The sequence below is a fragment of the Lontra canadensis genome, unplaced genomic scaffold (assembly GCF_010015895.1).
Source record: "Lontra canadensis isolate GAN:19392208 unplaced genomic scaffold, GSC_riverotter_1.0 scaffold31, whole genome shotgun sequence".
NCBI lineage: Eukaryota > Metazoa > Chordata > Mammalia > Carnivora > Mustelidae > Lontra > Lontra canadensis.
The window spans coordinates 9014997-9028742 of record NW_022631025.1 but is presented as its reverse complement, the minus strand read 5'-3'; the positions used below and the strand labels follow the sequence as shown (position 1 = coordinate 9028742).

General features: G+C 44.4%; 1 protein-coding gene across 4 annotated transcripts in view; it reads left to right on the top strand.

Annotated features, from left to right (window-relative positions):
- DOCK8 (dedicator of cytokinesis 8) overlaps window positions 1-13746 on the top strand; it is a 206189-nt gene that overhangs the window by 49551 nt on the left and 142892 nt on the right. For all 4 annotated transcript variants that reach the window (XM_032866561.1, XM_032866560.1, XM_032866562.1 and 1 more), the window contains 2 exons: window positions 7778-7953; window positions 10521-10592. In XM_032866561.1, the coding sequence (XP_032722452.1) occupies window positions 7778-7953; window positions 10521-10592 (248 nt within the window). The remainder of the gene's footprint in view (window positions 1-7777; window positions 7954-10520; window positions 10593-13746) is intronic.

Here is a 13746-nt window from a genome sequence, read left to right as displayed (position 1 = left end):
CCTTACCTTTATTTATTTATTTATTTATTTATTTATTTTTAAAGATTTTATTTATCTATTTCACAAAGAGAGATCACAAGTAGGCAGAGAGGCAGGCAGAGAGAGGGGGGAAGCAGGCTCCCGCCAAGCAGAGAGCCCGATGCAGGCTTCGATCCCAGGACCCTGAGATCATGACCTAAGCCGAAGGCAGAGGCTTAACCCACTGAGCCTCCCAGGCGCCCCACTTACCTTTATATAACTATCCATTTCAACAACCAATGGCTGTTTAATTTTTAGAAGTATTTAATGGTGCCAAGTTATTTAAAACCCGATCGGGGGGGAGAGGGGGTGGCACCTGGGTCGCTCAGTCACTGAAGCATCTGACTCTTGGTTTCTGCTCAGGTTATGGTCTCAGGGTCATGAGATTGAGCCCCACTTGGACTCTGAGCTCAGTGGAGAGTCTGCTTGAAGATTCCCTGCCTCTGCCCCTCCCCAGACTCACCCATAAGCACTGTCTCTCTTTCTCAAACAAATAAGATCTTTAAAAAAATAAAAATCAATGATTAGCTTGTTGTTTTGCAAGCGGTCTGAACTTGGCCACAAGCCCAGGTAGACCCCGTTTTGCGTGACTATTCCTGCCTTCTATGAATTTGTGTATGTGAATAGAATTTTTGTGTTGCAAAAAGTTGCATTGCATCATGACGTTGTATCATAAAATTTACTTTTCTTTTAGACATAAATCATTAAAAATAACCATGAGTTTTTTTTCTACAAGAACTCATGAGATGGATCTGGATGAGAAGCATTACTGCCGCTGATTAGGTATCTAACCGGGAACAAGTTAAGCTCTGTGAAGGCTTCAGCTTTTTTTATTTGCCATGTTGGATGAGTGCTCCCCGCCCACCCCCGTCCTGCTCCCTTAGGGCTGATAGAATGGTGTCAGACGTTGTGTAAACAGTATATTGAAGACAGTGTGAGAGATTAACTGGTGGCCAGAGGTGGTTTCAGCTCTGAAAAGCCTTGTGGTCTACTTGGGAGGAAAGATGATCCCGAGGACCTATACTGTCTTTTAGCGTGCTAGTTGTCCCAAAGGAGGTAAAAGCTTGCTGGCCGAGGCGGGGAAGACTTAAAGGAAGGTTCTCAGCCAGAGCTGCCCGTTAGAATCGTCTGGGACCTTTAGAAACACCGGCGGCCAGGCCCACCAGAGAACAATGAAATCAGAATTTCTAAGGGCTGGAGCGTAAGTATGGAAAGGGTAAAGTTCCCTGGGATTTTGGCATGTGATCTGGACGGAGGATTCTTTAAAGAACCGACATTGGTTCCAAATAGGAGAAAACATAAAGATCGTTTCTTTTGTGGTCCTGGTTACTCTGGATTTCAGAAAATGTGGTAGGTAAGGACCACTTGCTAGCCCTGTGGATATATCCTTATATAAATAGAGAGGCTTCTATTGTAAATGGATCAATCCCATGAGAGAAAGGGTGTGTGTGTGTGTGTGTGTGTGTGTGTGTGGTTTTGTTGGATTTTTTTTAACTCTAATTATAAATGTCAGCTGTGAAGTATGGGGTGTTTTCAAAGTAGATAAAATATTTTTGAGTCTTGCATTCTGGAATATGAGGAGGATTGACATTACAAGCTGGCTTTTTAGGCCTTGTGATATGGTGATAGACCTGCCTTGGGTCTCTTCGACACCCCTGTCTGAGTCATTTGTGACCAGTGCTGGGGAACATGGCCTTGTGCACAGACTCATCTGTGTGTAGCATTGCCCTCTGGCTTTGGAATCTTCCATTGCCACAGCCATTTGGACAGGTTGGCCAGACCCCTTCTCATGCTAACCATCCACACCAGCAAATGACTCTATAGCTGACATCTTCTTTAAAATGAAATAGTAAAGGACTAAAGTCATATTCTGATCATTCAAACTCAAAAGGAGAGTGAACTACAAGAAAAGGTTGGGATCGCTGTCCAAAGGTAGAAAGGAGGATTTGAGATGCCGTACGTGGTTAATAACCTTAACCTACATTTTCATAGAGGGAAAAATTCTATTTTTAGAAATGAGAATAGAAAAGATTTGAAGTGAAATGGAATGAATCATCTGGAATGTAACGGTTCTTGCTGAAGAAAAGGATATAAAAAGCCACATCCTAAACACTATGGTTACATGACTTGTTTGTGTATAACATTTATGTAAAAAAAAAAAAAAAGTCTCATACCTTTGAAGGCGTTCATTTCTCTAGTGTGTTTAAGCTTCTGTGCAATAAAGCAACCTTTTGCTTTTACTAGCAAGGATGACCTAAATGTTAGATCACTTGATAAATACAGTTTTTTTTTAATTTTTCTGATACTGTTGTCCTTTTGTGGATCATCTGTCAAGGAGTCGGGCTGTCCTCAGGTTTCATTGATTTCCCTTGAGGGGCATGATGGAAATGAAGATTTCAATACAGTTTTCATGCAGATTCACAATGGAACATAAAATGACAGAGTGACAGCCTGAGTGCAGAGCGGGAATTTCATTACCGTCTTTGAAAAGCAGGGACATCAAAGTATCTTGTAAAAATAGATTGATGCCCGTGATGGCCTATCAGCCGTCTTCCCCTCGGTGGAAGATTGCCATAGGTAGAAGTAGGGTATCATTGTTGGATCTAAGCCATAAAGTTCTTTGAATTAATGAAGGAGAACTTTACTGTCTTCAGCTCTGTTTACCTACATATAGTAGAGAACTGAGAGGATTGTCGTAAGCCTGGCTTCCTTCCTTCCTTCCTCCCTTCTTCCCCTCCTCCCTTCCAGAAATATGTATTGGGTCTCGCTCTGTGCCAGGCACTGGTCTAGGAGCTGGGGATGTGCTAGTGGCTACAACAGAGAGTCTAGTATCATGGAACCTATGTTCTAGAATGGGAGACATAGACAAACAAATGAATGCGGACTCTATCAAGGGGTATTAAGTGCTGGAAGAATGAAAGAGGGAAAGAGGATAGAGAATGATACAGAAGAGGAGTTATTTGGGTGTCTGTTGGAAAGGAGACACTTGGGAAGAATTCTGCATGAACTTGAGAAGTGTCTGAAGGAAAAGTTTTCTACTCAGAAGGAACAGCAAGAGCAAAGTCCCCAAGACAAGAGTATGTCTTCTCTTCCAGCGACAGCAAGGAAGTGGAGTATGAGCTGAGCAGAGCAGACAGGAGAGATGAGATCAAAGGGAAAGCAGGGCTGGGTCCTAGGCCTCAGAGACCACAGAAGAACTTCGGCTCTTACTCTGATTAAGAAGGGAAGTCTCTGGAAACATTGAGCCAGAGGCCAGGCATGATTTGACTTTTTATAAAGATGACTTACAGAGTTCCTTTTATAAGGATCACTGTGGTTGCTTTGTGGAGAGTAGACTGGGGGTAGGGAGGGTATTAGGAAGTTGTCACAGTAACTATGGAGTAGGGCTGTAGAGAGTGATGCCAGGAGAGAAGGAGAGGAGGTTGGATGCTGAATATATTTCCAGAAGTAAAGTGGATCGGATTTTCTCATGGACAACGTGTAAGGCATAAGAGAAAGAGAGAAACCAACATAGACTCTGAAGTTTTTGCCCCAGGCAGCCGGCAGAATGGAATCACCAGTCCCTCAGATGCCAAGACCTGGGAGATAAGGGAAGAAAAGATGGGCAGGAAAATTAAGAATTAGTTTTGAGTTTGTTGTGTTTGACAGTCCTGTTAGGCCACCAGATGGTGATGTCTGGGTGTAGCTGGAAAAGTCAACCTAGATTTCAGGGCAAACATATAAATTTGTAACATTAAAAAGTGATATTTAAAGCCATGGGATGGATGAGCTCCTCTGGGAGTGAATGGAGATTGAGAAGCAGGGACATTTAGGACTGAATACTGGAGCACTGCATTGTAGGAGGAGAACCTGGAAACAGCGATATCCCAAAGGTAGAGTGACCAACCATTTCAACTTGCTCAGGACTGAGGGGTTTCATGGTACACGGACTTTCAGAGACTGCATCACCTTCCATCTGAATAAAGTATTGCAAGAAAGAGGGGGTGATTAACTGTGTCCTGTACTGTAGATAAACCAGGGTTGAGCAATGACCATTGAATTTGGCAACAGGGGAGTCTTGGATGACTTTGACAAGACATCTCTCATGAACAACCAAGGAGATTTGAGGACCATCCCAAAGGGGTGCACACACATGAGGGCACCAGGCCAGTACCCTGGAGACATCACACCTCTCCCCCAAGCCCCACACAGAGCAGCATGAAGCAACCCCTTCCCCTTCCCTTACCGCCCCCCACCCCCAGTGCTGTAACGAAGGACCCTTGTGATTTCCTGTGTGATTTGGGGCAAGTCATTTAGCCTCTCTGTTTTTCAGCATCCTTATTTCTGAAGTATTTTCCAGATTTGTTATTTTATTTTATTTTATTTTTAAAGATTTTATTATTTATTTGTCAGAGAGCAAGAGAGCAAAAGCAGGGGGAACAACAGACAGAAGGAGAAGCAGGCTCCGCACTGAGCAAGGAGCCCGAGGCAGAACTGGATCCCAGGACCCTGGGGCCATGATCTGACCTGAAGGCAAACGCTTAGCTGACAGAGCCACCCAGGCATCCACAGATTTGTTATTTTAATCTGGTATCCGTGTGCTCTCTGCATATACACCGTGCTAGGAGCTACACAAATTCATTTTAAACAGATACCGTTCTGGTGCTGTAGGAATTGTCAGTTTCAGAACCAATGGAATCCCATTCATGTCAGGAGAACTAGGCTTTGATGTGCATTAGGGGGCAAGGAAAAGTACTTGGGGTCGCCACCTACTTGTCAAGGGCGAGAGTAGTTTGCGTCACGTTAGGAATGGACAGCTTCCTCCCTTGTCCATTTCAGTGTAGAAAGAGAGGGGGAACTAGTCAAACGCCAGCTTGTCTGTTGTGCTGGAACCATCCTCAGTGGTCTCTAACACGGTTGACGTTTACAGTGTGCTCCGTCCTGAAATCTGTGCTGACCTCCAGGGTTTAACTCTATGATCAGTCCCGCATATTGATTATGCTTGGCGCATGGCCCCGCAATTCATGCTTGGTGAGGTTACCATGTCCTTATCATGGCTGCCCTCTTCAAAGAGAGCTTTATCTGCGAGAATGTGGCCGACTTTGCCTTCTCATGGCTGACCAGAGATCTGTGCAAAGATGCTGGAGAGGCGCTACCTGATTTTTCTGTATCCCCCGCCCCCCCCCCCCCCCCCCCCCCCCCCCCCCGGGACTGGCGTGCAGCAGATACTCAGCAAATCGTAGCTGAAGGAGGGAGTTATCTGTCCTTGTCACCCAGGTTCCTGGACACCCTGTCCTGTAGGTAACAAAGGCTGCTCTCCGCCTCGTTTGTGTCACCATTCATAGCTTTGGATTTTAGGCTCATGACAAGTAGACTACATTGGCTGCACCGGAATTATCTTCCCTCTGATGATTTCGCACAAATGCCATTTCTCTGTGGAAACTTCTACTCACCAGTGATGAATGCTAGCATCACAGTGCTTCTGAGTGTGCTTCAAATATGATTTTTAAGTATATATTTAAAGGGCCTTGGCTTGAGGGATCGATATGCCTCAGCATAAATTCACATTTGTCATTACTTTAAGTAGCTAATTAATTATGTCACTACTTTGAGCAGCTGGGCTCGTGAGAAACACAGAGTGGAACTTTTGGTCAGTGTGGTAAATGTAGTGATCACCCTCTTGCAAACACACTTACTATAGCCCTGTGTTTTAAGTATTTCTGGAAGTACAAATTCCCTAAAATGCCTGCAAGAGAAAACACAGCTATCGTGGTTAAGAACATGAGCCCACCTAGGTTTGAATTCCAGAAGGTCTACCGACTTCCCAGCTGTGGAGCCATGGACAGATGATTAAATCTCTAGCCTTCAGTGTCCTCATCTGTAAAATGGGGTAAGAAGGGTGTGGAACTTATAGGCTTTAGTGAGGATGATGTGACATAATGTATAAAACGACTGAGCCAATTTCTTGGCACATAGTAAGTGCTCAATAGTTTCTGGCTTCATGGGTATCAACTTGGCAATAAGGAGATTGGGTATGCAAAAAATGCCGTTTCCTATTTCCATTCCTGACTCTGAGTGCTGTGTACTGGGTTGTGGTAAGGAGTGGGAAAATCCACTTTCTCCTTTGGGGTTGGTTGGTCTCAGGCAGGTCTGCAGAGAGAATGGCTGTCATTTCCTCTGGCAGAGGTTAGTAGCGGCCTTGACCAACTCTGTCCCCACCTGTCTTCCGCAGAGGCTGATCCCCGGCTCCCTCTTCTCCTCTGCTGGTCCCTGTACCTTCATGGTCTTTTCCTTAGCTGGCCTGCAGGTCCCCCAAGAAACTTCCTTGTCCCCTGTCACAGTACATGGGAGCCAGGCTGAGCTAGGGATGTCTCTGCTCTCCTCCACCAAAGTATATCCTTTTGCTTCTCTTCCACCCCCTTTGTCCCTGCAGCCCAGGACATTACGTAAGCCAGCCACCTTCCAGAATCTCAGAGAAGGAGGAGGGCCCATGTTCCCCCAGTTCTTTGCTTTATCCTCCATCCCCAGAACATCACTCAGGTCTCCACCACGAGGAGGTGGGAGGAGGAGGTGGGAGGAGGGAGGGCAAGCCGCATCCTCTCTGATTTTATGTCCTTTTGCCTCTCCAGGGAGCTGCACATTGCTTCTCCTGTCTAACGTGGCGTCCTCACATCGAGTCTGGTGTGTGGTTTCAGGGTGATGAAAAACCGGTTTTGTTAGTATTTCCTTTGGATCTGGCTGTGTTTCCCATCGTGCCAGTTCGAATCAGAGTCTGGAGTGTTTGTTTCATTGGTCCCTGGTTGGGGGTGTAGAGAGCAGTTACCTCCCAGGGCCGGTGATTCCAAATAGACCTTCGTAAGTCACCACCACGGAGCTGCTGGTCTCGTCATCCCACGACACCACTTGCTCTGGTTCTTTCACTTCCTTAAGACAGTGGTTCCCGTTTTGGGACTTCACAGACAAAAATAATAGTTGCTTAATCGCCAGCTCTTTATTTTATCAACTAGAGAATTGTCTATTTCAAATCACCATCTTCTTCCGTCACTTCTTTTGTCCTCTCCCCGCCCCCCACTGCGCGTGGATGTAGTCAGAGAGCAAAACAAGACAGTCCTGTAAAAGGGAGTACGTTGAGGCCTGTGCAAACACTGCCAGTTGCCCCCAGTTTACTCATTTAACTGTGGTCCCGGTGAAACCGTCCTCCTACCCAGCACTAGTCTGTCCAGAAACATCTGGAAATCACTGCCACCAAGTCTGGCTCACCGTGGGCTGCAATTATGTATGAAGTGTTTTCAAGAAGCAACACATAGGATAAGTGAGGCCAGCGGAAACACGGGGCCTGAATAGTCCAACAGCAGGAGTGTAGCGTTCGCTGGGATTTAGGGAAAATTGCCTCCATGTGCGACTTCACTGTATTTGGGTAGACATGGCCGCAGAGCGCTTTTGCAGGGGAAATTATAAAATTCAGCAAAGCCTCGTGATCTCATTTTGGATCTCCTCAGGATTCCTCATCAAGACGCAATTAAGCAGAGAAAAATTCTGCCTTGGGGTGTGATTTGGGTGCCTCACCGTGTTCTGACTTGACTTTCCGTGCTGTGTCTCTTTCCGTATCACTGCCTCTGGCTCCGACAGCCCCTCTGAGGAAGGCGCAGCTGAGTTGTGCACTAAGAGCCAAGTGCTTTGCCGAGTGGAAGGGGCAGGCCCAGGGCGCGCCGGCTGTGGCCTTGGTGCTTTCCCTGGACACCCCGTGGGAACCTCCTTCTCCTTCTCCTTATCTCTGCAGCCTCAGTTTTATGACCCGGTGGAGCCGGTGGACTTCGAGGGACTTCTGATGACACAGCTCAACAGCCTGGACGCGGAGCTCGCCCAGGAGCTGGGGGACTTCACGGAGGACGACTTGGATGTGGCGTTCACGCCAAAGGAATGTCGCACTCTGCAGCCCTCTTTGCCGGAGGAAGGGTAAATCATTTCCCTAAACTTAGCTGTCGGTGTGAAGTCGTGACTGTTAGTGGTGTGGAGGGGAGACGCCTTAATTCTGGACTTCTTTTGGAACTCAGGGTACCCCGATCCATTAAGATGGACAGGATGCCGACTCGTTACTGTCGCCTATGATGGTTTTTAAATCGTTTCAACCAGAGGCTTTAAAAAGGCATGTGGGGGCTAAACCGCTTAAGAGGATGCTCAAGGACAGGAGGAGGGGGCAGGTGGAGGCCTGGGAGTCTGGACTGCCTGGGTGTCAGCTCAGCGACCTTGGGTGACTCACCTGAGCTCCCAAGAACCTCAGTGTCTCCATCCGTAAAAATGTCCAATGTTTCAGTAATAATCAGTGAAAATGATTCAGAAGCATTTGAATTGTTTCCACCAAAGACCCTGGATCAAGTCACAGACACGTTCAACTCACATTTTTTGAGCATCTACTATGTGCTGGGCACCGGCATGCGTAGATGAGTAAGGCAGCGTTCCTTCCTTGGAAGAAAGTTTTGCTAAGTGGGGAGACAGTGGGGAAAGCTCTGTGGAGGGAATATGTGGAGATCTGGGTGGAACTTGAGTTTCCGCGGTGGGTCAGTCAGTGTGTTTCTAGGCGTGGGCATTAGCTCTAGGTAGCAAACAATGGAATTGCATGCCAGTGAAACTCTTGTGACTTCCATGGTGGAAAAAACAGTGCCTCTTTACAAGTGTAGGGTGAACTTTTATGGACATTAATTTTCAAAACAAAATCAAGATTCATGTCTCTCTTGGACATTTTCTACTTCGTCACCTTCCCCAAAAATAGTCCCCAGAAGGAGATCATGAAACATGGCCCCGCCCCACCACTCTGCGATATATTCTAGTTCTCTTTTGGATTTTCTTCCATCATAGTTTAAGGATGTGGGTGACAGAGATACGGTATTATCGTGAGTCTTTGCTCTCCTGTTTTCATAGTTCTTATTCACATAGGAAAGCTTGTCACGTGCTCAGCTCAGACTGTTTTAGAAATACTCCCTCCCCAGAAAACAAGCAGTGGGAAACACTTCCCCCACCGTCAACCCATTTATTCAAGTGTAACTTTCCTGTAGGCAAGCTCTGTTTTTTCACCGTTGACAAAGAATCATTGCCTATCACTTCATCGTCTGAAATTTATGTTTACTTATTTACTCATTTTCAAATGAGGTCAGAGTCTGGGAAAATCCTGTTTCAGATACTTTAAAAAAAATGTAGAGGTAGGACTTTTGAATTTTGATGAGAGAGGCAGGTTTTTCCCTTAGCATCCGTTATTTAGTATAATACTGCCTTGTGATCAGGATTTCTAGCTCACCCTGTCTGTCCGATGACTTTAAAACAACCTCTGCTATTTCAGTCATTGCCCAGAAGTCTGCCATTATAATCAAAAGCCAGGAAGGCCTTGGTAGCAGCAGCAGCAGCAGAGAAAACAGCAGCTGACCCCCGTGGCTCCAGAACTTCGTGGGGGAGCTCTGGCAGTGTGGTGGCTGCCAGCCTACACTGCACAGGTCCGAGGCCTGGGTTTAAGGCCCTGCTCTTCCCCTGCTGGGTGACTTTCAGCCGGGTCCTTCTCATCTCATTCTTCTGCAAAATTCGGATAATAGTGCAAGCCCATGCCCTCGGGGGCTGGTTGAGAATTAGCTGGATTTTTTTCAAAAAAGAGAGAAAACATGCATACAGTGGTTATCGCAGTATCTAGTGCATAAGAAATGGGTCGGAGGCATGAGCTATGGCCAGACACGCTTCTAAAACCTTCCGTGCTGACTTAATCCTCATCCCAGCTCTCTGAAGGAGGCACTCCTCTATGTAGTGCTCTAACAGGAGGACCCGGAGATAAAGAAGGATCGCCCCAGGCCACGTAATTAATAAGGGGTGGGGCCAGGGTTTGGGCCGTCAGTATTTAGCTTGTAGTATTTCCACCCATTCATCTCTAATATCAAAACACTTGGGAAAACAGCCAAAAGCTTCGCTACCGTGTGGAACTGGTTATTCAAAAACTCTGATGCACCTGGAGAGGGTCTCCCATGGCACAGTCTTCTGCAGGTAGGACAACAACTGCCCAGATTAAGAATCACCAATGAAAGAAGCCAGGATCCAGTCCTCAAAGCACAAGACAGACCTTCTTCATGGCTTTCCAAAAAGGAAACCTGCGTGTCCTAACAAGGTTACACATGAGCAAAAATTAGGCCCAATTGCCCCTGTGAGAAATTGGTATTTATGCTTATTTTTCTGGTTCTGGATGTGATTACAGCTAGTTCTACCTGTCTGGCGTTGGAATGCCTTTAAGGGATGGGTGTAGTTTAACAGGATTCTCTGTAATAAAGAAATCCCACAGAGCATCAAATGGCAGTATGTTTGTCTCCTCCAAGTAGAAATGCTGTCGCCGGAGGAATGCTTCAGACACTTGATGGATGGGTAGGAATGCCCCTGGCGTTCTCAGTTGATACGGAATTGAATCATGCTGCTCTCTTTGGTTATGATAAGGGATGGTTTTGTTGTCTTTATCAGGTACTAACATGATTTTATATCATTTTCCACCTCATTAGGGTTGAACTGGACCCTCATGTCAGGGACTGTGTTCAGACTTACATTCGGGAATGGCTAATCGTGAACCAAAAGTAAGCTCCTTTTTCTTTTCTCTTTATATATATACGTATATTGTTAGCTTTTACAATTGCTTTTTTTTTTTTAAAGATTTTATTTATTTATTTGACAGAGATCACAAGTAGGCAGAGAGGCAGGCAGAGAGGCAGGCAGAGAGAGAGGAGGGGAAGCAAGCTCCCTGCTGAGCAGAGAGCCCGCTGTGGGGCTCGATCCCAGGATCCTGGGATCGTGACCTGAGCCCAAGGCAGAGGCTTTAACCCACTGAGCCACCCAGGCGCCCCTACAATTGCTTTTTAATGAAAAATTTCAAGGGCAGTTTTAGGTTTACAGGAAAACTGAATAGAGAGTACTGGGAGTTCTGGTATACTGCCTTCGAACAGTTCCCCTTAGTGTTAATGTCTTGCAGTTTGGGTGCTGTTAGTTTGTTTGGGTTTTGTTTTGGTTTTTTGTTTGGTTATTGCACACATGCCCACATGACTGTTCCAAAGAAACTTTAGCAAGGAGGGGAGTTTGTAAGTACAAAATTCATGAATAATGAATGCGGATCGACTTTATCTTGTGCCCTATTCGGACACCTGCTGTAGGCTCTGTATTACCTCCTCTATCAGATATCAACTCTGCCTGCTTGCCTTTCAAGGGTCTTAATAATCTGGTCCCACTGTATGTGGGCCAGATCCACTTCCTTTCTGCTGGGCCTGGAGCCTCTTCCTCCCTATTCGTCCTCATAACCCACTCAGTCCTACCTCCACACCTGGGCCCTTGCTGTACCCTTCTGGATGTGCCCTCCCTCCTTTCCCCTGTCCATCAGATCCTACCTATGCATTCAAGGCCAGGACACATTTCTTTCTTTCTTCTTCTTTTTTTTTTTTTTTTTGTCTTTATGCAGCCTCCTCTGGCTGATTCATTCTTTCTTGGATGGACCTTACTTAAGATACATGATACATTTGTTATCCCTGATAAGCCCATAGTGATATACTATTATTAACTAAAGCCCAGAGGTTACATTAGGGCTCATCTTTTGTATCCAAGGTCCTACAAGTTTGTCAATTACATAATGCCATGTGTCTGCCATCCCAGTATCATACAGAAGAGTTTCCCTGCCCTAAATATCTCCTGTGCTTCCCCACATTCATTTCTCCCTGGCAACCACTTACTTTTCTACTGATTACACAGTTTTGCCTTGTTCCTTCATGTGTCGTTGTGATCTGAGAGCTCATTTCTTTTTCTTGCTGACGAACATTCCACTGTGCGGATTTATCACAGTTTGGTGAGCCATTCACCTATGGAAGGAGAAAGTTACATTTTAAATATAAAGAAGAGGGCGTTTTTGTTTTGTTCCATTCTGACAAATTCTGAGGGGGGGTGGGAAATTAATGAAGTGAAACTTGGCCTCAGATTCAAAGGTAACATTTAAATTCGTGACCAAGAAATGGATAACTAAGCTTCCCGTCAAAAGGGCCCTTCTCTCCTGGATTAGCCAAATGTTCTACCGCATTGTCTTGAGGTTTGTGTCTCTACGTCAATAACCGGACAGTACCATCCGTGAGAAACATGTAGACACACGAAAATCCTCAGCCTGTGTGTGCGAATGAGTTGGGCACCAGGGCGGGAAGTGTGTGCAGACTGAGGACACATCCCAGTAGAAAAAACATCAGAGAGACTCTGTCAAGACATAAATAGTGAAATTCTGCTCTCCTCACCTCTCCTGTACTGCTGGAAGAATTAGTGTTTTATGGGATAAAGAGTGGAAGACTGTGGGGGTTGGGTTTTATCCAGGTCCTGGAAGTGTGCCAATGAATTTGTGCTGTTGTTTTTTGGAGCAGTGTCAGTAAGCATACTATTTTCAACAGCCAAGCAAGAGAAAGCAGAGCTTGTAAACAGTGATTAAGAGAAAGTTAGATGCTAATCCATCATGTGTTCTAATTTCCAACATGAATGGAAAATGAAGTTTGCCAGGTAGTCAAGGAAGATTATGCTTGGCCGGTAATAAATAAAAAATTTCAGAACAAGTTGTTCTCAAGCTTTTTAATGTTGTAATTAGAGATACTTTCTGGATATTAAGGTTCTAAAAAAAGTCTGAGAAGGAACAATAAATAGAAAGGTCTGTTTTACTACATTTGGTGTCTATTTGCTTCTTGGGACACTATTTTTTTTTTTTCATTCCTCATGGCAATTCCCATTGGAATATTCTTTTTTTTCCCCCTAGGTTGCACAAACTTAAAAGAAAAAAGGACTCCCTTGGAATACTTATTTTAGAAATTTTAGAGTTTATAGGGAAACAAAAGGGGAAAAACCCACTCAGTTTCCTATAGACAGATAACTGCCATTAACATTTGATATATAGCCTTCACATCATATTTCATTTTATCTGTATTTGTATAAAAACTAAATCAGATTATGATACTATTTTGTAGCATGATGCTATTTTGGGTTTTTACAGTAACTAGTGATTATCTCTGTTTGCTATTAAACATTCTTCCTCAACCCAGTTTTTAATGGTTGTATGATATATTTACATCAAAATTCATTTAACCAATTTTACTGTTTGCACGAGTCCCTGTTTTTCAGGATTATACTCCAAAATGGTAACATCCTTGTGCACAGCTATGATTTTTTTTCCTTCAGAATAAATCCCTAGAAGAGGAATTTTTCTGTCTAGGGTTATGCACAAATTTAAGGATTTGGGAATAATATAACAGAAAAATTATCAACAATATGTGCACGAATCCTCAAAAATATTGGATGTTATCTTTTAATAAATTGCCAATTTTTCTTGCAAAGAGACTATCTCTTATTTGCATTTTTTGATTATGAAATTGGGGAATCTTTTGTCCATATATTAAGTTGGCAAGCTTATAATTTTTCCTTCATGTCCTATTTATTCCTGAAATTTGTGCGCCTCTATTAATGTATTCGTCTGGGCCTGTTTATCTCTAGGACTACCTTTATTTATTAGGGATATTAATTGTTTGTCTGGCATATATTACACATTCCTTTTCCAGTATGTTCTTTGTCTTTCAAACTTGCTCCTAACTTTTTAACATTCAGATTTATTTATGTAATCAAATCTGTATTCCTAATTTTCCTTGTGATTTCCATTTTTGCTGTCATGCTTTAAATGTAATTCACAAACCTGATATTATTTACTGGGAATTTTAAGTTAAAATG